General features: G+C 48.1%; 1 protein-coding gene across 1 annotated transcript in view; it reads left to right on the top strand.

Moving 5' to 3' along the window:
- The window catches only part of chd7 (chromodomain helicase DNA binding protein 7), a 74,285-nt gene that overhangs the window by 29,142 nt on the left and 20,732 nt on the right, over positions 1-24,411 (top strand). The window contains exons 5-25 of the mRNA XM_076031324.1: positions 7,622-7,766; positions 8,667-8,798; positions 9,036-9,101; positions 10,679-10,734; positions 11,295-11,409; positions 12,007-12,090; positions 12,219-12,356; positions 12,954-13,075; positions 13,467-13,710; positions 15,626-15,802; positions 15,974-16,117; positions 16,222-16,320; positions 16,436-16,622; positions 16,721-16,931; positions 17,013-17,208; positions 17,421-17,588; positions 17,707-17,886; positions 17,989-18,099; positions 19,534-19,745; positions 22,348-22,547; positions 23,226-23,385. Coding sequence (XP_075887439.1) covers positions 7,622-7,766; positions 8,667-8,798; positions 9,036-9,101; positions 10,679-10,734; positions 11,295-11,409; positions 12,007-12,090; positions 12,219-12,356; positions 12,954-13,075; positions 13,467-13,710; positions 15,626-15,802; positions 15,974-16,117; positions 16,222-16,320; positions 16,436-16,622; positions 16,721-16,931; positions 17,013-17,208; positions 17,421-17,588; positions 17,707-17,886; positions 17,989-18,099; positions 19,534-19,745; positions 22,348-22,547; positions 23,226-23,385 — 3,147 coding nt within the window. The remainder of the gene's footprint in view (positions 1-7,621; positions 7,767-8,666; positions 8,799-9,035; positions 9,102-10,678; positions 10,735-11,294; positions 11,410-12,006; positions 12,091-12,218; positions 12,357-12,953; positions 13,076-13,466; positions 13,711-15,625; positions 15,803-15,973; positions 16,118-16,221; positions 16,321-16,435; positions 16,623-16,720; positions 16,932-17,012; positions 17,209-17,420; positions 17,589-17,706; positions 17,887-17,988; positions 18,100-19,533; positions 19,746-22,347; positions 22,548-23,225; positions 23,386-24,411) is intronic.

The following is a 24,411-nucleotide window of genomic DNA, read 5'->3' as shown; positions in this document are numbered from 1 at the left end:
CTGCTCGCTGGTGCTGCTCGGCTCTTCTCACTCTTCTGGACTTTGAATTCAGTCCCCTCACCTTTTGGGAACAAGCGTCTAGACCAGGGCATGGCCAAACTACGGCCCGGGGGCCCAATGTGGCCTGTTCAGCTTTTTAATCCGGCCCACCAAACTTGATGAAATGATTTTCATAGTGATTCAGAGTCATGAGACGGCTGTCTTTCATCCATTCTGTCAGAGCTTTCAGAGTCCTTTCAATAGAGAGCTGAACACTGTTGGCTCTCACAGACTCATTCTGTTGCAGCTTTGCTTTGCTTCATTTTCAATTGACATGAAAGCACATGATTTTTTTCTATATATCCCATGATATATGTTTTCCTCCTATGAGGTGACTCACCAACTCATCCACCTGCTGCTGCTCCTCTACCCCCCTCTGGCACATCTTAGAACCCACTATGGCCCCAGCAGTCACAAAGTTAATATCATTTCTTCAAGTTTGGCGGGCCAGAGGAAAAAGCAGAACGGCCCACACCTGCTCTACCGTCATACCCAACGATGGAAGCAACGTGACTGAGTGGATATGATCCCACCTGAGCAGAACAGAGTGTGCAGAATAACTTCATTACCGTATTTACAAGGAAAATGGACTTTACCAAGAATATTTAGCCCAGCAGCAGCAGCAGCACGAGCAGCAGCACCAGCACTGCCACCACTGCTGATGTGACATATAGTCACATCCTCCTCCTCCTCCTGGTGGTTCAACCATCGAGCAGAAACTAGTGGCTGAACTGGTACTAGCAGGCTGCTGGTCCACGTGCTGCTGCTGCTGCTGCTGCTGCTTCCTCCCAGTCAGAGCTGCTCTCTCTCTCTCTCTCTCTCTCTCTCTCTCTCTCTCTCTCTCTCATTGTGAAGCTGGAAATCTGATCGCACTGAGGAATGTGTGAGGAAGGACGGCCCACCGTGTCTCCTTCTCCCCCCCCCCCCCCCCCCTCTGCTGGTCCCAGTCCACCCCAACCCTCCACCCCCCTTCCGCACACACACACACACACCAACCCCACCCCCCTCTCCTTCCTCTCGGCCCCTTTTATCCCAAGGAAGAGGGAGGGCCCAGGCAGCAGCAGGCCGGGGTCAGCTCTGGGGGAGGTGTGTGTGTGTGTGTGTGTGTGTGTGTGTGTGTGTGTGTGTGTGTGTGTGTGTGTGTGTGTGTGTGTGTGTGTGTGTGTGTGTGTCCACGTTGGCGCGCCTATGTGAATATGAGCTCGCAAGCATTGGGGGGGGGGGGGGGGGTTTGAAGTGAAGGGACCTGGAGTGAGAGGGGCAGACCTTATCTCTCTCTGTGTGTGTGTGTGTGTGTGTCGTGGTGGTAGAAAATGGCGTGTAATGATAATGAGGGCCATGAGGCTGACCACCACTCCACAGCCACCAGCAGTGTGGGTGGGGGTGGGGAGCTTGTGAGTGTGTGTCATTGTGTGTGTGTGTGTGTGTGTGTGTGTTGGTAAACTAGCTCTTATCTGTTGTGAAGCTTTGCCTCCATCTTGAGTGGCGGCGGCCTGCAGCTCGCAGGTTAGTTTAGCATAATAAAGGCTGCTGGCCATTCACTGCTCCCCTAAGATGGTGGACTCCTGCAATTAGCCAACTATCTGCTTTTATTCTGTCTTTTTTCCGCTCCTCCCCTTCCTGTTCGGCCTCTCGCCGCATCTCAGTAACCTTCTTCCTTTCATCTTGCGCCCCTCCGTCCTCTCTCTTTGTCTTCCTCAGTGGATTGAGTTGCCCTGGGTTGAGTTTCTGCTTCGGTTCTTGCTCCGGTTTGTGTTTCCTCCACCAATAATTGTCACGTTGGTGCTTTTGTCTTCACCAGCTGCGTTTCCGTGACAGCTTCTCGCAAAATAAAAGCGATATTTCTTTAAAAAAAAAAAAAATTCCGACAAAGCGCAATTGTGATTTGCAGGTGTTTTTCCATTGAAGGGTGTGACGGCGTAATTCTCATCCCGCGAGATTTGACGAGAATCACGCTTTCAGTCCGGGATGGTTGCTATATTTTTCTCTTTGGTGACTTGAAAAAAATATTCCGTCTCCTCCTCCTCCGTCCAGTCATAACGCAGCATTTTCCGTGGTCGGTGAACTGCTCACGTGACGGAAATTAAACCAATGAAATCCAGCATTTTTCCAGTATTAACAGCGACCGCTGCTTCAAAATCATCAAGAGTTATGTTGCTCTTAAGGATTCCATCATCTTCACTGTGGCAGACCACAGGTAGTCTGAAACATTAGTAAGGTTTATTAATATAGTTTCGAGCTTAATGGGCCGCATATGGCCCCCGGGCCATAGTTTGCCCCCGGGCCGTAGTTTGCCCATGCCTGAGCTACAGGCGACTCCAAGCTATTCACAGTCCTGGGTGGTTTCAGCACCTGGTGTTCCACTGGGACCATCACATCATGGCTACACTCAACCGGTTCCTCCATCCTTCTGCCACTCTCACAATGTCCTGGAGGAATCTTTGCAAATCCCCTCAAACATCAGCAACTGAAAAACTACCAGAACCCACACACCAGTGCGGTTCCAGGCCTGCCGGATCAGAGATCTCTTCTGCCTGGGCTTCCTCTCTGCACTGAGGAGCATCTGTGACATGACCTCCAAACTTGGGCATCAAGCCTTTGCAGTGTGAGCGTCTTCTGGGTGGAAGCTGCTGGACCAGCATTAGGAGGCCTGCGGTGATCTCACGGCTTCTGTTTTATTATGAAGATAAAGTCCTGCTGCCTCCTGCTTCCCCTCCTGCTGTCCACGCCGGTGTTTCCATGTTGCTGCGAGAGTGAAGTGAAGTGAAGGGAATCAGGTGGCTTCCTTGCCCAGCCGCCTCACTCCTCTCCTTTGACCTTGCACTCTCTCTCTCTCTCTCTCTCCCCCTTCTCCTCCTCTGCTCTCACTCCCGCACCATCCCTCCGTCTGCCTCTCTGAGGATGTAGGTCTATAAATAACCTCACCCTCGACAGCCACACCCTTCCGTGTGTGTGTGTTGTGTGTGTGGTGTGTGTGTGAGTGATGATTTGTTTGCTGTACACACAAAGAAGTCTGACGTGCATTCAGGTACCTCAGCTCGTCTGGGTAGGTGTGTGCAACTACAGCACTTTTCACACACTGACTGTGTGTGTGTGTGTGTGTGTGTGTGTGTGTGTGTGTGTGTGTGTGTGTGTGTGTGTGTGTGTGTGTGTGTGAGTCAAACGTACACGGCGCTTCAGCTATGACTCATCACATCAGCAGGTGTCCTTGTGCCCCGCCCTCCCCTGTTTTCCTCCCTATTTTTACTTCTTCCCATCTTCGCCTCCTCATTTTCCTCCTCGACCCCTTTGCAAAAAAAAAAAAAAAAAATCTTGTCCTCAAGTACGGGAGCTTCACGACTTCCTCGCTCCGGTTCACTGGAGTCCAGTTGAGTAGAAGGCCTGGCTAGTGGCCTGGCTAGTGGCCTGACTAGTGGCCTGGCTAGTGGCCTGGCTAGTGGCCTGGCTAGTGGCCTGGCTAGTGGCCTGGCTAGTGGCCTGACTAGTGGCCTGACTAGTGGCCTGGCTAGTAGCTTGCCTCGCTGTGTTTCCATGAGCCCTAGAATTGCTCCAAACCTAAATTTGGCAATAAAAAACTGTTGATGGAAACAGCTAAACTTGGGAAAAACCTCTCAGGTGTGGCTAGAAGATTGAATGAGGAGTTGATGTGTGCTGGCGCCACGGCTCGCCTCGTCCCCACGAACGTCCAGTCGTGGTCTGGTGCCCGACGGTGAAGGCAGAGAAGAAATGTGTCAGATTTAAGGTCACACTCCTGATTCTATCTTTGCTGCATATTAATCTTCTGGCTTTTGCTCTGTGTCAATGTCACCAGCGTGCACACTTCTTGCACCGTCTTGGTTTTTACGTTCAGGAATATCACAACATTTAGAGTCTGATGCTATCTGGGAAAGCCGACACAAAGCTTGTATAAAATCTTAATCGAGCAATTGACAAAAACAGACTCTTGCAAATATAGTCTATCGTTATTATTATTATTATTGTTAATGAAATACAGTTGAGGTCAGTTTATGCTGACGGCAGAAAAGACGAGTGCAGGAAGCAGAGAAGCTCAGCGCTACTGCGTCAGGTCCAACCCTGTCTGTTTTTAATGAGCTACCAGTGGATTTGATGGGATTTTAATTTGTCACAGGCGCTCGGCTCAGGACTCTGCCTCGGCTCAGGACTGGAATACTTGGAGTGACTTTGTTGGGAGACACTCGGATACACGTACTAGCTGTTGAAGCACTCACAGAGCCGGATGATCAATCTGGAGATTTGTCCACTTGATGAAAAATAAGCTCAGTGTAGACTCTTCTTTTAACCCATTTCTGGAGCAAACCAGCTGTCTCTCACACCACCACCTTATTGCCATATTTATATGGTGATTATAATATTACAGTATAGTATTATTAAATGTATTAATATTTAGGTTTTGGGCAGTTCTCGGGGTCCTGGGAACGCAGTTTGTGAAGCGCAGGTGCTTCCACACAGCAGCGAACGGAACCGCGTTTCCTGCGTCGCATCGCCATCAGTCGCGTTTCAACTTCGGTCAGACGGCCTGCATTTGCAATTCTAATTCACTTTTACCCCTCCTCTGTTGCTTTATTTTAGCCTTTAGCATGCTAATTGAGGCACAAGTTGTTTCATTCGAAAGGGCCAGCCATTTGGGAGAAGCCAGATTGACTGAGAGGAGCATCGGCGGTGGAGGACGAGGAGTGGAGTGACGGACGCAGCGGAGAGAGTTAGGGAGGTGATGAAGTGACTGGGAAAGAGATATGAGGCCATGAAGAAGCAAAGAGGAAGAGAAGGGAGAAGGCAGCCAAGTGGAGAAGTGTGTGTGTGTGTGTGTGTGTGTGTGTGTGTGTGTGTGTGTGTGTGTGTGTGTGTGTGTGTGTGTGTGTGTGTGTGTGTGTGTGTGTGTGTGTGTGTGTGTGTGGCCAGATGGCTCCAGCGTGTGGCGACCAGCCAGAGGAACAGGTGCAGGTCACATGACCAGCCGTTACCACGGAGATGGTGATTGCTCTTGGCGTGAGGATGAAAGGAGAAGGGCCCCAGGGACAGAGAGGGGGCGAGAGACGTGGAGAGGGAGCGGGCGGGCGAGCAGGATGGAAGGAGGGCCAGAGAGCGAGAGAGAGAGGGGAGGGAGGGAGGGAGAGAGGCCGAGTGACATAAGCAGAGAGCAAGGGAGAGAGAGAGAGACTGCAGAGGGCAACACGCAGCTCGGACTGCAAAACAACAGGAAGGCTCGGCTCTGCCCAGACTCCATTATGCACACAACACATTCTTCCAACATGATTCCCTTGAAGAGTTCATTGGTGGATTGACTTTATGTACTTGGGCCCGGCTCGTGTGGGCTTGCAAGGACCTGAACAGAACCAAGATGGAACCACATCGATCCTAACAAGTAAAGAAATGAACAAAACAATGAAATGACAGCTGTGACTGAAAGATCTTCTGTCCCGACTGCCGAGCCTCCTCGGCAAACCGGGCCGGGACAAACCTCTCCATGTTTTGGAGAGCCACGCAACCAAGAACAAGCCTCCGATGATTTTCTAATGAACAGAGAACCTCTTGGAAGTCAAAGCCAAGATCAGGATTTACAACAGTGTTGTTGGAGCTTCCTCTGCTGCATGGCTCCAAGTCCTGGAGAGGAACTCAGCTGGCTCTGGGAACGGTTGGTGTCGACCGCTGCTGCCATGAAATGGCCAAATAAGATCCCCAATGAAGACCTTTATACCTTTTAGACGTGCAGCTTGAACTATGCTTCCTGAAGTTACCAAACACAGGCTGAGATGGCTCGGCCCATGAAAGGCCACCCAAAGTTGCATTGAGATGAACCCGGTTGGGAAACGAAAGTGAGGCAGAGCAAAGAACACCTGGCCCTGGACAGTGATGGTGGACCTGGAGGTCTTTGCTGGGGCGAGTGGGGTCAGTGGCAGTGTATGATCGTGACCTCATGCCCCAACCGGGACAAAGAGGGATAAGTTAGTAAGTCAGTCACCTCTTGCAGTAGATCCTGATGGTCTGTGGACCTCTGACTGACTCACTCGACTGGCTGAGCAGCGGTTGAAGCGTGTTGGTCGGCTGGAGGAGCCGTCGGGCTGCATGGCCGGTGGTGGGACCCTGCACTCACTGGGAATGGGAATTACTGAAGGCTGACTTCCAGCCAGACTTCCAGACTTCTCACATCGAGAGTCGATGAAATCCTCCTTCAGCTGTCATTTCCCGTTCTTTGTGTGTTGGTCGGCGTGCCAGCAACGCAAAACAGACACGTGAAAGAGCAGAATAGTCCGATTTTCACAGTCTGACCCCTTCACTTAGTTTCTTATTCAGATATAATGCCATCACAATCACTCTTCCCTTTGCAAACAGTCCCCAAGTCACCAAACCAAGTCAAATAGTTGTGACGTTGATGCTTTTAAACCCCTGATAACACCGTGGGTTTATCACTTTTTCTGCAGGTAAACATGTCCTTCTCCTGTGCTGCCGCCTGATTGCGGTGCTGAACGTAGCAGGACCGGACAGGATTGCATTGTATACAGTACAGACACATTAGCTGCGTTTCCATCACCCTTAGAATTGCGCTACCTCTCAAACATGGCTGAAAGGTTTCAACTCTCATCAGGTGGTTTTTCACACGGATCCATGGAGAGGAATATAGCAAAAACGTCACGGAAACACTTTTTTTGCATTTATACGTCAGCGGACGTACGGGGTCACGCGACCAGTTCACTGAGCAGTGAAAATGGTGCGTTACGATTGGACAGAGGAGGAGACGGAACATTTTTTTTTTTACAAGTCACCAAAGAGGAAAACGAGATGCAAATCACAATTGAACTCTGTCGGAATTTTCAAAACACGGCATTTATTTTTCTGAGAAACCGTCCTGGAGACGCAGCTTCACGGTGACGCTACTGCCTCGCCTCTGGAGTTTGGACGGGTTTTTTTTCTCTGCCGGCTGGTCGGAGAATCCGGCCGCCTCTCAATCCCCCCCCCCTTGTCGTTCCTTGCGGTCGACTCGGCCGAGCTCGGCAAGCGGAAGTGGAGCTGTGAACCTCCGTCCAGCGGCGCTCGGCGCTCAGTCTGGGCGAGAGGAGCCGGCTCCTCTTTCTTTCCGTGCCAGAGATTAGAGGAAGCCCAGGGGCCTTTCAACCCCTCCCCCTCCCCCACCCCTCCACCCTGCCCCTCCCCCTCTCCTCCACCCCGCCCCTCCCCCTCCCCTCCCTCTCTCTCTCAGGGGCCTCTGTCTTTCCGTCCTTCCCCTGGTCTGTCTGCCTCACTCCCTCCCTCCATGTCTCTCTCTCTCTTTCTATCGCCTGTACGCCCGTATCACTCCATCTCGCTCCCTCCGCCTTCTCACTCTTTCATCATATTAACCCCCTGTGAGCCAGAGCCTGAGGCACACTAATGATTTCTAAATGGATAAATCAAACATGGAGAGACCGCCCTGGGACAGATGCATGCGCGCACGCACACGCACACGCACACGCACACGCACACACACACACACACGCACGCACGCACCCACGTGCACTATGTGAATTCCTGGTAGTTTTTCCGCTCTGTAAGAAGCCGTCTATCTTCTCCTCTTGCCGTCCCGCAGCAGTAAGAAGGTTGAGTCCGAGGGTGGGGCTAGCGCTGCTAAGAAGGATTCCAAGAGGAAGAGAGAGCTGTCCGTCACCGACGACGTGGAGGTGAGGACTCCGCCCCCGTCGCCTCCCGACGACGACGACGACGACGGCGTGCAGGTAGGAAGCTGCAGCACGGGAGGAAAAACAAACATTCGACGCTTTGAACTTTACCAGCGTCCGGCAGAGAGAGCAGACCTGCTCCAGTGGAAGACTCCAAGCCTGGAGACGTCTTGTGTTTGTGTTGTACACCGGCCTTGTTGACAAAGCACACAGGACACACCGTCAAGTTCACACAAAGCACCATCGGCAAGCTGTCTGCTGCCACGTCCCCCTTTTTCCCCTCTTCAAATCTGCTTTCCACTGCTGGACGCCTGCACTCCAGCTTCTGACAGCGTAGATTGCACCATGTGCTAAAGTGTCTGTGAAGGTTCTCAGTCATCCGGGTGATTTAAAGTAGGAGGGTTGAGTGAAGGCCAACGGGCCTTGTTCTTGCCGCCTTGAAAACGTTTGGCTTCTTCAGCTCCGAAACGTCTTCAAGATGGCGAGAACGGGTCCAGTTGCCCTAACGTAACCCCTCTGCTTCTATATGGTCTGGTCTTTCAGTAGGTTAGGGGTTGTGCTAAGCCACACAATTTGTACAAACATTTACACTGCCAGTCAAAGGTTTGGACACACCTTCTCATGCATGCACCTTCTCAAGCAACGTTCTCCACTGCAGATAGACACTGAAGACATGGAATGTCTGAGCAAAATGTAACTCTAATTATGCTTTTTATGGAAGGTGGCTATTTAAAAAGTATTTTCCACTTTTGTTTCCTCCTTAATTCCATGTGTGTTCATACACACTGCAGAAACTGCAGAGAAAAGACATTCAGTTCACAGGGTGTGTTTAAACTTTTGCCTGGTAGCGCTGAAAGTGAAGCGGTCTCGTTGCTGAGCTTGGGATTCTCCTGAACGTTCCGCAAAGGTGCGACTGACACGGAAACGCTTGTGGTGCGCTCTCTCTCCGTGCCGCAGAAGCGTCGTTCGAGCCGCCAGGTGAAGAGGAAGAGGTACACCGAGGACCTCGAGTTCAGGATCTCCGAGGACGACGACAGCGGCAACGACTCATCAGCGCCGAAGTCCCCCTCGTCCTCATCGCAACAGCAGGTACGGCTGAGGATTCTGTTTTATTTTGCTAAAAACTCTCACGGAAACGCAGCTGTAGATTTATTGAAGGATGCAGAATAGCGAAGAAATCCTCCTTGAACGGTGAACACCAAAGAATACTTGCATGCTGGGGGGGGGGGGGGGGGGGGTTGTGAAGACATTGTGTTTCTGGAGCTACATCAACATCCTGCACACTGGACCAACCTTTGACTTTGGACTTGTTCCTGGTCTTCCCAGGATGTTGCTGAGGCTGAGGGGCCGGTGGTGGAGAAGATCATGGGTTTGCGCACCGCTAAGAAACAGGTGAGATACATTCATCCACCCCACACAGTCGCAAACACACAGGGGAAAAGTCCACGTGCACCTCAGGGCCAAAGTCATGGTCATCAGATTAAAGGCAAGATTACACACAAACAGCGTGCTTGCGTACGCATTCAGGTGGCATGTTCGGAATCGATGGCCCTGTACTTCCTGGGTTGTTTAATGAACGGAAGCGCATTGCTGCCATTCTAGAAAAAAAAAACATGTCGCGTTATTTCGTGATAATTTTTTACGTTGTGAAAGTTGCACGTTATAACGTGAAAATTATCACATATCATCTCATTTGTTCGTGTTAATTTTCACGATTCAAAGAACTTTTTGGGGTTCTGCAAATCTAGTTCAATCTATCTTTATAATCTGCGTACAAATACGATAAAGAACCCGTGATCCGTTCTAATTACTACGGAAGTGCATTGCTGCCACACTAGGAAAAAAAACCAGGGCTCAGTTTCACGTTATAATGTGAGAATTATCACAAAATAATGCGATAGTTTCACATTATATTGTGATACTGATTCCTGTTTTTTTCTCTATGGTGGCAGCAATGCACTTCCGTATTTATGTGTGCGTGTGTGTGTGTTATAAGGGTACAAATTGTGTGTGTGTGTGTGTGTTAGCGTCCGTCCTTTACCCAGCTTTGTTTTCGACAGCTTGTCTAAAGAAAGCTCTTCCCTGAGCCAACACATGCATGCACATGGAGTCACTAGCCAACTTCCCTTTGCTAGCCAGCTGCCAATGGGTTACCCCCCACCTACACACACACACACACACACACACAGGCACGCACGCAGCTCCATTCAGATTTGACCCCGGGCTTGGCGCCCAGCCAAAACCACAATGTTAGCTACGCCAGACGCCAAGCTTGCATTTCCTCAGGCAGTGTGAGTGTGTGTGTGATTGATGATTCATGGCGTTACAGTAGCAGCAGCATGGCGACAGGCCTGCCTATGTGGCTTTGTGTTACTGTAGCGCAGCCAGCGGAAGGCCGCGCTGGAACCGCCCACTGTTTGCCCATTTCCTCTTTTGCTTTGACTTGATTTGTTTAAGTGGAAGCGTCCCCGAGCCCATCGTCAAGCTAAGAGAGATCTATCGTCCGTAAAATCTCCTCAGCGCTCGGCCAAACCGGCAAGAAAAGCAAAGAGAAAAAAAAACAAATCACTTTTCCACTTGTCACAAAGTGAGTTTCCACTCCTGGCTGACGTGTTTGGTTTTACGTACTCAGCACACCACTTTCACACAATTAGATGTGATTTCATATGAATGTCCTATGTATAAAACTTATCCTCCTTTTTGATATGTAGATGTTCAGAAGTGGTGCGCTCCCCACTTCTGCTCTCTTCCGTCTTCTATACGTCCTTGAATGACGAAGATCGGCATTAATGTATGCGACGGAAATTTACCTTTCCAGATAAAAAGATAATTAAAAAAAAAAAAAATCAAAAGTGGTGCCACTCCACTTCCTCCACCACATGTTGTATAACAATGACTCTTCCGCTCTGTCATTATGCCGTTGTCACACTTGCAGTGGTGATTGACTTTTTCCCCCCTCCCCTTTCCAGCTGGAGTCGGGCGCCGAGGTGGAGGTGGAGGAGTTCTATGTCAAGTTCAAGGGCTTGTGAGTAGCGGGTTTTTCGTGTCTGTTGTTTTGCTCTTCTCTTACCGCAGGATGTCACTTTTCCATGCCGTGTTTCCATCACATCACTCCATCGTGTCTATTCACTGTCATTCTATGCATGATACACAAGACACGTACAGTCGGATCTTTCTGTTGTCCGCACTTGGCTGCAGTTTTATAAACTCTTAGATGATTCGATGAGTTCACAACTGTAGAATAGTGCTTCTACAGCTCTATTCCAGACATAATGTGGCAGAAACTGGACTTCCAGTTCCAGGGAAAAATTAACAAGCCATCACATTTACAGTTTTTTTTATTTTACTTTTGTAACTTGCGGGTACCTAGGAATCCTTTGCTGTGTTTGCATGTAGGTCCGACTCCTAATGACACCTCAAAACCTACAACTTCTGAGTCCAGGAGACACTCCTCTGCAGCCATTCCTCATGTTCTTTATTATACACATCATATACGTTGCACACATTGAAAGTGACCGCAGCATCCTTTGCCGTCTTGCGTTGCTAACTTGCTTCGCTCGCTCTCTGTCTGCCTCTTTGTCTCAGTTCGTACCTCCACTGTCGCTGGGCGGACCTGGAGGAGCTCGAGAAGGACAAAAGAATCCACCAGAAAGTCAAGAGGTTCAGGGCCAAGCGGCAGCTCAACAGCTTCATCACTGAGGTCAGACATCAGCTCTGGCCTAAAATGCTTTCAAATTGAATTGCACCACTAACACACATTTACCTGAAATAGTCATAAATGCAATGTGTATGGAGTCATTTCTTCATCAAGTCATCAAATTATTGAGTGATTCATGAATCGTTAGTTGATTGACCTCAGGGATCGATTAACGATAATTGATAGGTGGAAATTTTTCCACAGAACCTAAATTTCACAATGAGAAATGTGTAAGGAAGACATTATTGAACCCTTCAATAATGTTGAGGGTCCAATGTGACCCATTTCTACATCAGAGAACAGTAAAAACAGCCTCAACATTCATCCTCTGACTTTAAGTTGAATTCTAATGGCTCACATTTAAACTTTTCTTGAATTTTCTTGAACAAAATTGAACTTGAACCCTGCCACTGCACTGTTCTAATATTAACCACCCTCGTAAAAAATGTTCAATTAATTGCAACTAATTTAATTCGATCGATTAAATTCTTAATCGACAATCAATTGCTAATCGATTCTTTGTTAACATCCTTCCTATGGAGCTGTGCTGCCACAGAGCCGCTCCTCACTGTAAACCCTGACTGGGCTTCCTCTCTGCAGATGGATGACGAGCCTTTCAACCCAGACTACGTGGAGGTGGACCGCGTCCTGGACGTCTCGGAGAGCACAGATGAAAATGGAGAGGTGCTTTGATGTCTCCCTCTCTGTCATCTTTCATGGCTTTCCATCCCCACCCCCTCCTTTCAACCACATCAACGCGCTCACCAAACCTCCCCACTGCTTTGTGTGTGTGTGTGTGTGTGTGTGTGCAGACGGTGACCTTATATCTGGTGAAATGGTGCAGCCTGGCCTACGAGGACTCCACCTGGGAGCTGAAGGCCGACATCGACCAGTCGAAAATCGAGGAATACGAACGCATTGTAGCACGCACGCCGAGCACCAAGAAAGTGGCAAGTATCCTTCTGCAGTCTGCTGGGCCGGGCCTGCCGGCGCTGGCGGCCCTCCTCCTGAATAGGCGTGTTTGTGTGTGTGTGTTGGCCCCCCGCCTGCTCCTTCCTCCTGCAGATTTACAGCTCCCTTAACTGCTCTCCACAGAGCCAAGTTCTTGTGGTCTTGCGCGCACACGCATCCACACACACGCCCTGCGCTCTTGTGGCCGGGCCAAACCACTAACAGTGTGTTTAATGCTGAACAGAAGCAGCTGACTGGCGGCCGCGCTTCTGTCCATCACTGCTTCCTCTGCCTTTGCCTCTGCCCGTTTCCCTGTGAAAGCCGCGGTAAACGCGCTCCGTTGGGACGCAGCGATTCCATCGGCTTCATTAATTATTGCTTCTTTCAGTTTTTAGAACAGCAGACTGATATGTTCCACTGTGAAGGGGTTTGATTAAAGCACATTTGCGGCAGCCAAGTCCTGATTCAAGACTTTGCACGGGTGTTGTTTCTCCCATGCTGAAAACGTGGCCTTTTAAAAAGGCATTAGAGTCCAAGTCGGGGTTGTAACGACTTGACTAATGCGTAGATTAACAATGACAATAAACTGTGTCCAGGATCGGCCCCCTGCCGCTGACTGGAAAAAGCTGGAGGGCTCCAGGGACTACAGGAATGGCAACGCACTCAGGGAATACCAGCTGGAGGGCCTCAACTGGCTCACCTTCAACTGGTACAACTCGTAAGTATCTATGGTCTCATTGTGGAGCTTCATTCCAACAAGTTAGCGCATTATATCCTAATTCATTTTTTCCTAGATTAGATTAGATTAGAGATTTATGGCCATTTGTGCAAATTACAAACGGGTTAAAATGGGTCAGTTGTAATTCTTGTGCATTTCCCTGAGTCAGTGTAAAGATACTAATAGCCTTAGAAAACACAGAAACTGCACACAGTGCATAAGGATGCACTCCTAAATGCACTATGCATATTTACATTAAATAAATTACAAAAATGAAAGGAAAAAGGGCCAAAAATAATGGGGAAAAAGACAATTAGTTAAGAGATATATCCGGCTATATTCTTCATCATCATCATCATTAATCTATAATGGTCAACCTGTTCCCCCGCAGACGAAACTGTATTTTGGCTGACGAGATGGGTCTGGGAAAGACCATCCAGTCCATCACATTCCTCTACGAGATTTACATGAAGAGCATCCAAGGGCCGTTCCTGGTCATCGCTCCGCTCTCCACCATCCCAAACTGGGAGAGGGAGTTCCGCACGTGGACCGAGCTCAACGTGGTCGTCTACCATGGCAGCCAGGCCAGCCGCAAGACCATCCAAGCCTACGAGATGTACTACAGAGACGCACAGGTAAACCAAATCATCTGATGGGTGTAAAGCTTTTATTTTTATTCTTTGTTTATAGGCTATAAATGTGACACGTAGTACTTGCGCTGCTTACAGTGGGCCGTGCAAGTCATTCACACAGACGAGTTTAGGATGCATTGAAATGGGTGGCATTGTGTAGAAGCAAGAGGTGGTATAGAGGTTTATTAAAAATACATTTCTGATTTCTGGACACAGATACAATAGGAGCATTTTCTTTTATACTTTTCCTAATATGATTGTCTTTTTTTTTTTTTTTTTTGGAATTCCAGTTGCGATAAATTTTGACTTGCATTTGAAACGTATCTTTCTAAAGTCAGTTCACGTCATAAACAGCCACTCATCTCTACCACCTAGTTTATATCTACACTAGCAGTCAAGAGTTTGGCCACATACCTCTGATTTCATGGCTTTTCTTGCATTTTCATGACCCAGATTGTCACTCAAGGCATCAAAACTATGAATGAACACTTATGGAATATGGATTCAGCAAAAACTCCAACAAGTTTTATAAATTAGATGATCTAGAATAGCCACCCTTCATATAAAATATATAGAACATATTTAGGTATTGAACAATTGTTTTCTTTTTCCACATGAATCCACATATCTTGCTCATATAGTTGATGTCTTCAGTGTGCATCTACAGTGTAGAAACTGTTGACTGCTAGTGTAGATCTGCAGTGAATGGAGGAGGCCACTGTGAGTCTCCCCACTGACGGTTCACTGCTCTGCACCGCTCTGCATGCATGAGGATGAGCGAGGAGCTGTGCAGTGGATGCAATGAATGAGACGCTGTGTGTCTGAGAAGGTTCTCAGATGTGTGTGTGTGTGTGTGTGTGAGAGAGAGAGCCACTCAGCAGATCTGCGCTGCCCCTCAGCCAGCTGGGGGTGGACTGTGCTCTGCTGTGTAAGCTCTTTACAGTCTTCAAGATGCAACTTCTTACTGTAAAATGCTGCTGCTGTCTCAGTGCAACACTCGACAGTAAAGCCGTAAGCAAATTAAGCCATTGTAACGGCACCGCCGCTAGTTGCCTCTGGCCTCTAATCCAGGCAGAGGTAATCCTCAAGGTCACCGTGCACACAGTGGCGTCTTCCGCTGGGTTTTGCTCCGGCTATATATAGAGCGGACGAACACCCGACACTCAATCTATTTTGTTTATTTTTGTTACATTTAAGATTGATTATTGATTTGAGAGAAATAGGAGGCTGTGCTATTGTTGAAGCCGTTTGAATAATAGGCCACTCTGTCACCCACACAAAGGCTCTATTATGAAAGAGGACGAGGGCCACAAGAAGAGAAAAAAAAAATATACAGCAAGGAGATTTTTATTTAAGTTTTCATTTTGAGTTTTAAGTTGAAAATTCCGTGAATAAAGTTGAAATTTCGTGGAAAAAAGTCGACATAAAAAAGACAAAATTTTGTGAATAAAGTCGACGCAAATAAAGTGGAATTTGGTGAGTAGACTAGATGGATGGTGGATGAACCCAGTTAGCCACAGTTAACAGTAAACTGCTGGTGAATCCCACCAGGTTCACCCACAGTAATCAGGACTCCACCAGGAAGTACTCCACCAGACTTGCACGCAGAGCCTTTCCACTTTATTCTCTGCATTTTGACTTGCTTCACGTTGGAATCAATTGCAAAATTTATTGCATATTTATTCAAAACGTTTCGTCTTTTTTACGTCAACTTTATTCTCGAAATTTCAACTTTATTCTCAAATTGGAAACTTGGAAGAAAAAAAAAATCTTTTCCCCTCTTTTGGCCCTAACCCTTCAATCAACTCCTGAAATTTTCATCCCCAACACGGTCAACTGCAGTGACCACCGTTCCTCCCTCATCCACAAGTTCTTCCATTGACCGTCAACCTTTGTCCCTCCCTCTTTGTCCCCTCAGGGTAAAATAATAAAGGGAGCTTATCGGTTCCACGCCGTGATCACCACCTTTGAGATGATTCTGACCGACTGTCCGGAGCTTCGCAGCGTACCCTGGCGATGTGTGGTCATAGACGAAGCCCACCGCCTGAAAAACCGCAACTGCAAACTGCTGGAAGGACTCAAAATGATGGATATGGTGAGTGGAGGTTGATGAGTTGCAGTAAATGCAAGTGTTTCCAGTCATTGCAAGGTAATCAGGTGGCCATATTCCAGTCTATGATGGTTAAAAATCTGCTTTTTATAAAAAAAGATCCTCCAAATATGAACTGTATTTGTTTGCTCTTCCTGTTCCTCCCTCAACTTGCAGGAGCACAAAGTTCTGTTGACAGGAACTCCTCTTCAGAACACTGTGGAAGAGCTCTTCAGCCTGCTGAACTTCCTGGAGCCGGAAAGGTTCCCATCTGAGCAGACGTTTATGACTGAATTTGGAGACCTTAAAACTGAGGAACAGGTAAGATGATGCCCCCACCCCCCCCCACCCCTCCCTTTTTTTTTATTGTGTGTTTCCATCTTCATGATTTCCACACTAAATTGGACTCCTTCCTTGTGGCTCAGGTTCAAAAACTCCAGGGCATTCTGAAGCCCATGATGTTGAGAAGACTGAAGGAGGACGTGGAGAAGAACCTCGCCCCGAAGGAGGAGACTATCATTGAGGTAGGCATGAGATCGGATCGAGCAAACATCTGCGAGTGTAGCACGTACGTCCAAGTCATTTGAAATGTTTTTGAGTAAAAATAAGTTGACGAGCTATGGCCATTGTGGTTTTCAGGTGGAGCTGACCAACATCCAGAAGAAATATTACCGTGCCATCCTGGAAAAGAATTTCTCCTTCCTCTCCAAAGGAGGTTCTGGAGGAGGAGGAGGAGGAGGAGGTGGTGGAGGATCCAGCGTCCCCAACCTCCTCAACACCATGATGGAGCTGAGGAAATGCTGCAACCACCCCTACCTCATCAACGGTTAATAGTCACACAAAGGCGTTAATGTTGTGTCGACCAGACGTCTTCTCTTCCAAAGCCTTTCGTTGACTGTATCTGAATTGTTGTGGCTGATCCAGGGGCAGAGGAGAAGATCGCCGAGGAGTTCAGGGACTCGCACGGGACAGACGTACCGGACATGGCTCTCCAGGCCATGATCCAGGCCGCTGGCAAGCTGGTACTCATCGACAAGCTGCTGCCCAAACTGAAGGCGGGCGGACACAGGGTCCTGGTGTTCAGTCAGATGGTGCGCTGTCTGGACATCCTGGAAGACTACCTCATTCAGAAAAGGTTTGAAAAGTCTTTCACCTCAGTGTCACCGTAGCTTTATTTGTCATAGTTACCGGCGTCCACCCCCCCCTCTGTGCCCAGATATCCCTATGAACGTATAGACGGCAGAGTTCGTGGCAACCTTCGGCAGGCTGCCATCGACCGCTTCTCCAGACCAGACTCGGACCGATTCGTCTTCCTGCTGTGCACGAGAGCCGGCGGTCTCGGCATCAACCTGACGGCCGCAGACACCTGCATCATCTTTGATTCCGACTGGAACCCTCAGAACGACTTGCAGGTAAAGAGCAAGCGTCGCTGAAGTCTCGTTGGCAATTTTCAAGCTTGTGAGGTCTGCAACACAGGCGACGTGGTGCTGCATCACCCCTGGCTGTGTCATTGTGGGATTGGGGGGGGGACCCCACTTAAATATACACTGTACTGCCAAAGAGAAAATACAAGAAAACTTGTCTGTTGTCGGATGTTTGAGCGTGTGAGCGTGTCGTCCTCCAGGCCCAGGCTCGCTGTCACCGTATTGGCCAGTCCAAGGCGGTCAAGATCTACCGGCTGATTACCAGGAACAGCTACGAGAGGGAGATGTTCGACAAGGCCAGTCTGAAGCTGGGCCTGGACAAGGCCGTCCTCCAGAGCATGAGCGGGCGGGAGAATGCCAACAGCGGGGTACGATGCCATTGTCTGCTCATACGCTGAGAAAAGGGCTCGCAGTTTTACTAGCGACACAGGAACACGATGCTTGTGGAACTAACGGGGAACCTAATGTGTCATGACTGTGACTCAGGTCCAGCAGTTGTCCAAAAAGGAGGTTGAGGACCTTCTGAGAAAGGGAGCGTACGGAGCTCTGATGGACGAAGAGGACGAAGGCTCCAAGTTCTGTGAGGAAGACATCGACCAGATCCTCCAGAGGCGCACGCACACCATCACCATCGAGTCAGAGGGCAAGGGCTCCACCTTTGCTAAGGTACCAAGGAGGGAAAGAATACAACACTACACTGTACTTCTCCTCATCTAGAAGCACTTTGCTTTAAAGACTTGGTACCAACCACCGTGTTTCTCCCTGCAGGCCAGTTTTGTTGCAACTGGGAACCGAACAGACATTTCCCTGGAGGACCCGGACTTCTGGCAGAAGTGGGCCAAAAAGGCTGAGTTGGACCTGGATGCCATCAATGGACGGGTGGGTAGCACACATCACACTTCACCTTCACCTCTGTCTTCTCCTATATATATTATATATATATATATATATATATATACACAAAAATAAATATGTGGGTGTGTGTGTGTGTTTATGTGCCATGTGTTTGTGCATATATATATATATATATATATATATATATATATATATACATATACATACATATGACACACACACAAGGTTGCAGTCCCTGTGTTGGCAGGTCAGTGCTGCCTCAGTGACACCACAGCCAGAGCTGCTCAGTGTGTCAGGCTGAGAACTCGAACTTCTTCACTTGAAAGCCGCCAAAAAGGAAAAAGCGCTACGTGAAGCTGTGGCCAGAGCACTCACACTGCGTTTCCAATTACTTTGGTGCATACAAAGTCTCGCTCACACACACACACACACACACACACACTTGGTGGTGTCCCCATATGGAAGGGGGACCAGCAGCGGTAATTAGTCAGTGCTGTCACCACAAGCAAGGGGGAAAGAAAGCGAGACAGAGTGAGAGGGACAGAAAAATCAGGAGGGAAAGAAAGAGAGATTAATATTGACAGTTGGGAATCTCTGCTCTTCCTTAATTACCCATGTTTCCCTGCTCTCACGTGTGTGTTTGAGCGAGAGAGAGTAAGCTGCTTAGCTCCACTTAACAGAGCGCAGATGCCTGGAGGGTACAGAGATATCACTTAGGCTCTCACACACACACACACACACACACACAGGGGCTCGCTCACATTCTTACACACACACACACACACGCACTTGGAGCGCAGTGTTAACAGGCGTATTTATATTCTTGCTTCTCTTCTCTCCATATTTGCCCCCCCCTGCTTTCTTCATGTGTGTGTGTGTGTGTTGCTCCCCCTGGTCTGCTCATCCCTCCACTGCCTTGTTGCCTCTCTTGTGAAGGACCCTCCACTGGAACACTTAATCCAAGTCTAGCAGCGCCAGTGCGGGCCTCTCCCCTGGGGTTTCTCATTGTATGATGTTAAAATGGAAATGACTGCGGCACTCTGTGATAATTGCGGAACTAACAACTGCCCTGTTTGCGCATATTAATAGGATTGCGAGGGGAGAAAAATCAAATTAATTGAACAAAAATGTAATTCATTAGACGGCATAATTAATGCCAGTTTATGTTAGAGCTGAGAAGCAATTTTCCCAGCATCAGGAGTGAAACATGGGGCCAAATATCCAATTATTCCGAATTTGCTCTGAACAATGATTACGGCCATAGAAGAAGAAACGTACGAGGAATTTCCAGGGCGGCCACTCCAACCGCTTTGTGTTGGGTCTCTAATTGAAACGTGTTTTGTAAATACATTTCAAAGAAAGTCCTCAGAATGCAGAAATGAATCGCCGGTCATATTTTCTTCTTGTCGCGCGGCGTTAACACGTCTGTCTGTCTGTCTGTCCTGCGTGCGTCTTCAGAACACTCTGGTCATCGACACGCCGCGGGTGAGGAAGCAGACGCGGCACTACAGCAGCGTGAAGGAGGACGAGATGCTGGAGTTCTCCGAGCTGGAGAGCGACGAGGACGAGCCCAGCAAGCCCAGCACCAAGCCACGCCGGCCGCAGGACAAAGCGCAGGGCTACCCCCGGTCCGAGTGCTTCAGGGTGGAGAAGAACCTGCTGGTCTACGGGTCAGTCACATCAGTCAATCAGTCAATCAATCAATCAATCAATCAATTAATCAATCAATCAATATCCTTAGAATCTCTCTTTCAAGAGCAACTTGGCCAAGAACAATTGTAACAACTTAACAGAAATAAATCACAACAACAACAAAACCCACCACAGTCACACAATATAGCCAGGAACACAAATGACTTGCAGCATCAACTCAAGAACACCTGATGACAGGTCAGTCCAAATTCCATTTCAAAATGAGTCCATTGCCCCCCCCAGAGTCATCAGTTCAGTCTCACGTCCAAATACTAAATATTTCTTCTTTAATTGTCTTTGCCGGCTGCCATTGGTTCCAAGCTGATTGTCTTCAGTGCAGGCTCATCTTCATGACCTTCAGGTTTTTAACAATCGTGCTTTTCATTTTATTTTTTTTTCTTATATCTGAACTTGTGCAGAATATTTCATTGGATAGAAACCTTTGCACGCTTAACTACACTTAACAAGGGTTAGGTTAACAGTAGTTTTACAAAGACATCAAATTAGAAAAAAGAAAAAAAAAGGAATACCTAAATAAATATTATATTGATCAATAAACCAAAAAACAAACACAAGCCAAAAAGAAACATTCAATCTCTCAGTGTATCAGAAAAAAATACTTCATTGTTTAGAATAGCACACAAAATGTATTTGTGGCACCAGATTGCTGAGAAGCTCTCGCAGCCTTTCATCATTCTAAAAAAAAAGGAAAATTCCAACTGCTAAGAATTTATGAATCCCATATTGTGGAAAAGTCTATGTTACAGCAACAATACAGTAGAAAAGAAGAAGAGATTATCTTTAGGTTAAAGAGAAATAAAGCCAAAACGTTTCGAGACTAAGACGGAGCAAACAAGATATTCACTTTATGTTGACAGTGGGATTATTTTACAAGTCATGTGCACAATATTGACATATTAAATAGGTGTTTTATTGCACCTTTATGAAATGTGAGTGTGTGATCTCACCGAGTGCAGTCGTGCAGCCTGATGGCTGTTAGCAGGATGAACTCTTCCTTCGGTCACAGGTTGCCTAGCGCGGCCTCGTGCACTGGCAGTGGTGGTCGGCCACAGTCAGCAGCCATTAAAACGCATCTCGACGCACACTATCAGCCTCGCAGTGTGCCACATACACACTCGGAGGCAAATTGACACACTTAGCGCTGACGGTTATTATCGGGCGCGCCCGTCCAGTTTCATGGCCGACTTGGCACGGAGAGGCGTGCGCGTGCGCGCGCGTGCACGTGCGCGCAGCCAAGAAAGAACAGTGGTGTTAGTGGGATGTCTGCGTTGTTATTGTTCCAGTCTAGCCTCATGGCCCCAGGCTGTAGGACACAAAAACACACTGTCTGACTGGGCCGCTCCCCTCGGCTCGGCTGCGCCGCTGTCCTTTCCCATCATTCGTCTCTCACTCCGTCGCCTCTTCCGTCCGTGTCTGAATCATTCAAAGCCAGACTGGCGCACATGGTTGAGTGGAGATGGAAGCCGGGCCAGCGGTGGAGGGAGTGAACTTGAGAAGTTGCCGACGTGAGGGGGTTGCTGCTCGGCACACGAGCGTTGAGGGGCTGCAACCGGCACTAGCTGCGTTTCCATGACCCCTAACCTAAATATGGCCATAATAATAATAAAAGCTGGTGGTGGAAGCAGCTCCACTTGGAAAAACCTCTCAAACATGGCTGAACGGTATCGATGCTCTCATCAGGTGGTTTTTCACACGGATCCATATGGAGGAATATCACAAAAGTGTCATGGAAACACTTTTTTTGGCATTTACACGTCAGCGGACGTGACGTACGGGGTCACGTGACCAGTTGACTGACGAGTGAAAATGGTGCGTTATGATTGGACGGAGGAGGAGACGGAATATTTTTTACAAGTCATCAAAGAGAAAAGTATAGCAACCATTCTGGACATCAAACAACATTGAAATGCAGATTTACACAAGGAATTTTGTCCCTCCATCCTCCTCACAGTGGGGTCTCACAGGACGAGATTTGAGCAGAATTACAGCCAATGCGCTTCAGAGCATTCACACCTGAAAACACCTGCAAATCACAAATGTACTTTGTTGAAAATTTATAAATACCGCTTTTATTTTGCCAAAAGCTGTCATGGAAACGCAGCTATGGAGGTGCTGGTGGTGGTCTGTTGGGCTGTGACCCTCAACAACCAACATGACCAAGTGCAGGTCAGAATACTGGAAGATTCCAAGAACGGCATCTCTTCTATTTTGTATTTCTGGTTACGTCGACGTGGATGCAGAATATTTGTCGTCAATATTTACACACAATAAAATCTTAAATCTATGAACGTGATCCTAATGAAAAAAGGGGTAAAACTGAACTTGCATTGTACAAACTGGTCACGCAGCAAACATCAGCAGGTCAGCAAGTTGTTGGGCGGCAGAGAGGAAGCCCCGCCTATCCTTGTCCCTGTTTGATTAGCAGGAAGTGCTGACACTCCCTTGTGGAGTGGAGGGGAAGTCGCATTTGTCATTTCTAACCGACGTGAACTGACCGAAGCGTCTTTGGTCATTGACGGTGTAACACGAGTGGCGTCTGTGCGACGTGTTCTCCTCCAGGTGGGGAAGGTGGAGCGACATCTTGGCCCACGGTCGCTTCAAGCGGCCGCTGAAGGAGGCTGACGTGGAGACCATATGCCGAGCGCTCCTGGCCTACTGCCTGCTGCACTACCGTGGAGACGAGAACATCAAGAGCTTCATCTGGGACCTGATCACCCCGAGCGAAGACGGAACCACCAAGACGCTGACCAACCACTCTGGTAAGGCATGAGTGTGGCGTTAGTGAGTGTGTGGTCAGGTGGTGGTGGAGAAAATGTCAGGAGGAGCTGCGAGAAAGAAACGGGGGGGTTTAAAAATGTTGTTTCCATGCAAACTGATGATTGCAAATACAACTTGTTGGAGTTATTCCACACTTTTTGTTTTTGTTTAATACATATTCCATATGTGTCCATTCATAGTTTTGATGCTTTGAGTGACAATCTCCAATGTCAACAGTCATGAAAATGAAATAAGAAACCATTCAATCAGGAGTATTTGGTAGCGTACACTCCAAGTACAATAAAAGTAATTTGGTTTTTCTACCCTCAGAAGGGTTCTCATGTGTAATTAATAATATACATTGAGCAATAAGGGTCTTGCTTCGAGTCAGCTGCCATCCCTGGATATCAAAAGCACATTGTCGGGCCAATTTCCTTAAAGATCTGACACGCTAGCCCTTTAAGAGACGATGTAGATGTGGAAGCTGTCGTCCCTCAGAACCCCTGCAGAAGAATCCGTCTTCATCCTTTATCATTGCTCCATAGATGAAGAATATTTATATCACCATTTCCAAAAACCCAACACGTTCTGTTGATTTAAAATGAACCATTTTAATTAATAGTTCTCATCTTGTTTAAAAATCAGGTTACTGAGGTGTGCAATCCTTGCTGTCTCTGCAGGCCTCTCCACCCCCGTCCCCCGGGGCAGGAAGGGCAAGAAGGGAAAGCCCCCGCCCATGCCCCCGCAGGCGCCGCGTGCTGATTGGCTGGCCACCTGCAACCCTGACCACTTGCTGCAGGAGGACAGCTACAAGAGGCACCTGAAACATCACTGCAACAAGTAAGACACAAAGTCCGCCACCCGCCTGCAGCTGATCGCCTGGTCACTATTTAGGGACTTATTCCCAGGATCTTCTGTGACGAGATGCAAAGTTTCCACACTGTTTAAAATCAGCAGTGAGCCAACCAGTGGGTCTGAAACTGAGGCTCGACCACGGCTGAGTCGACCTCCTCACAGGGGAAAACATGGAGAAAACATGCAGCTTTAATGTCTGTTTAAAGTAAATGAAAAGCAAAGTTGCAACCAAATCAGGGCCTTTGAAGCCCCACCAGGGTGTTTAGCTCTTACTTTATTTTATTTTAACTTTTTTTATTTTATTTATTTGCACATAATGTTGGAAAAATAGAAAACATTCAATGTAAATTTAACAAGATTAGATGTGCAGGAGAGGTTAGAAAAAAATAAACAATGAGATAAAGTCCATCTGACAACAGACAAATTTAACACAATCAGATTACTGATGATTTAGCTCTTATATAGAAATGACTCTTAAGACACTGAGAGAAATGTAGCCAGTTTATGACTGACTGGGTGTTAACATGAAGTTTTCAAGTCGGCAGGGCCGCAGTCAAAAAGCTCAACGCCCCGGCCTGGCCTAGCGCTCTAATTGCTCACAGAAGACAGTGTGCTCTCCACGTCGCTACCACACGCGCACACACACACACACACACACACACAGGGCGCTCTGTGGTCAGCCTACTGTCTCCTGTTGTCAGGCAGATATGCTGACTTGCCCTCAGGATTCAATTCCAAGTTTTGTTTTTTTTTTTTCGTTTTTTTTCTTTAGGGGGCGCGCATGTGTGTGTGTAAGTGTGCGTGTGTGCGTGCGTGCATGCGTGCGTGTGTGCATATGCGTGTGCGTGCATGCACGTATGTGTGTTTGGCCATGTGCCAGACCAGGTGCTAGGCAGGCAGACCTGTTGGAAGTGGGTGAAAGACGTGCGCACGCACGCACGCACGCACGCACACACGCACACACACACACACACACACACACACACACACACACACACGTACACACACACA

This window comes from Nelusetta ayraudi, unplaced genomic scaffold (genome assembly GCF_046127955.1).
Source record: "Nelusetta ayraudi isolate G7.1 ecotype Tasmania unplaced genomic scaffold, CSIRO-AGI_Nayr_v1 ptg000033l, whole genome shotgun sequence".
Classification (NCBI taxonomy): domain Eukaryota; kingdom Metazoa; phylum Chordata; class Actinopteri; order Tetraodontiformes; family Monacanthidae; genus Nelusetta; species Nelusetta ayraudi.
This window is presented reverse-complemented; position numbering and strand designations above follow the sequence as displayed.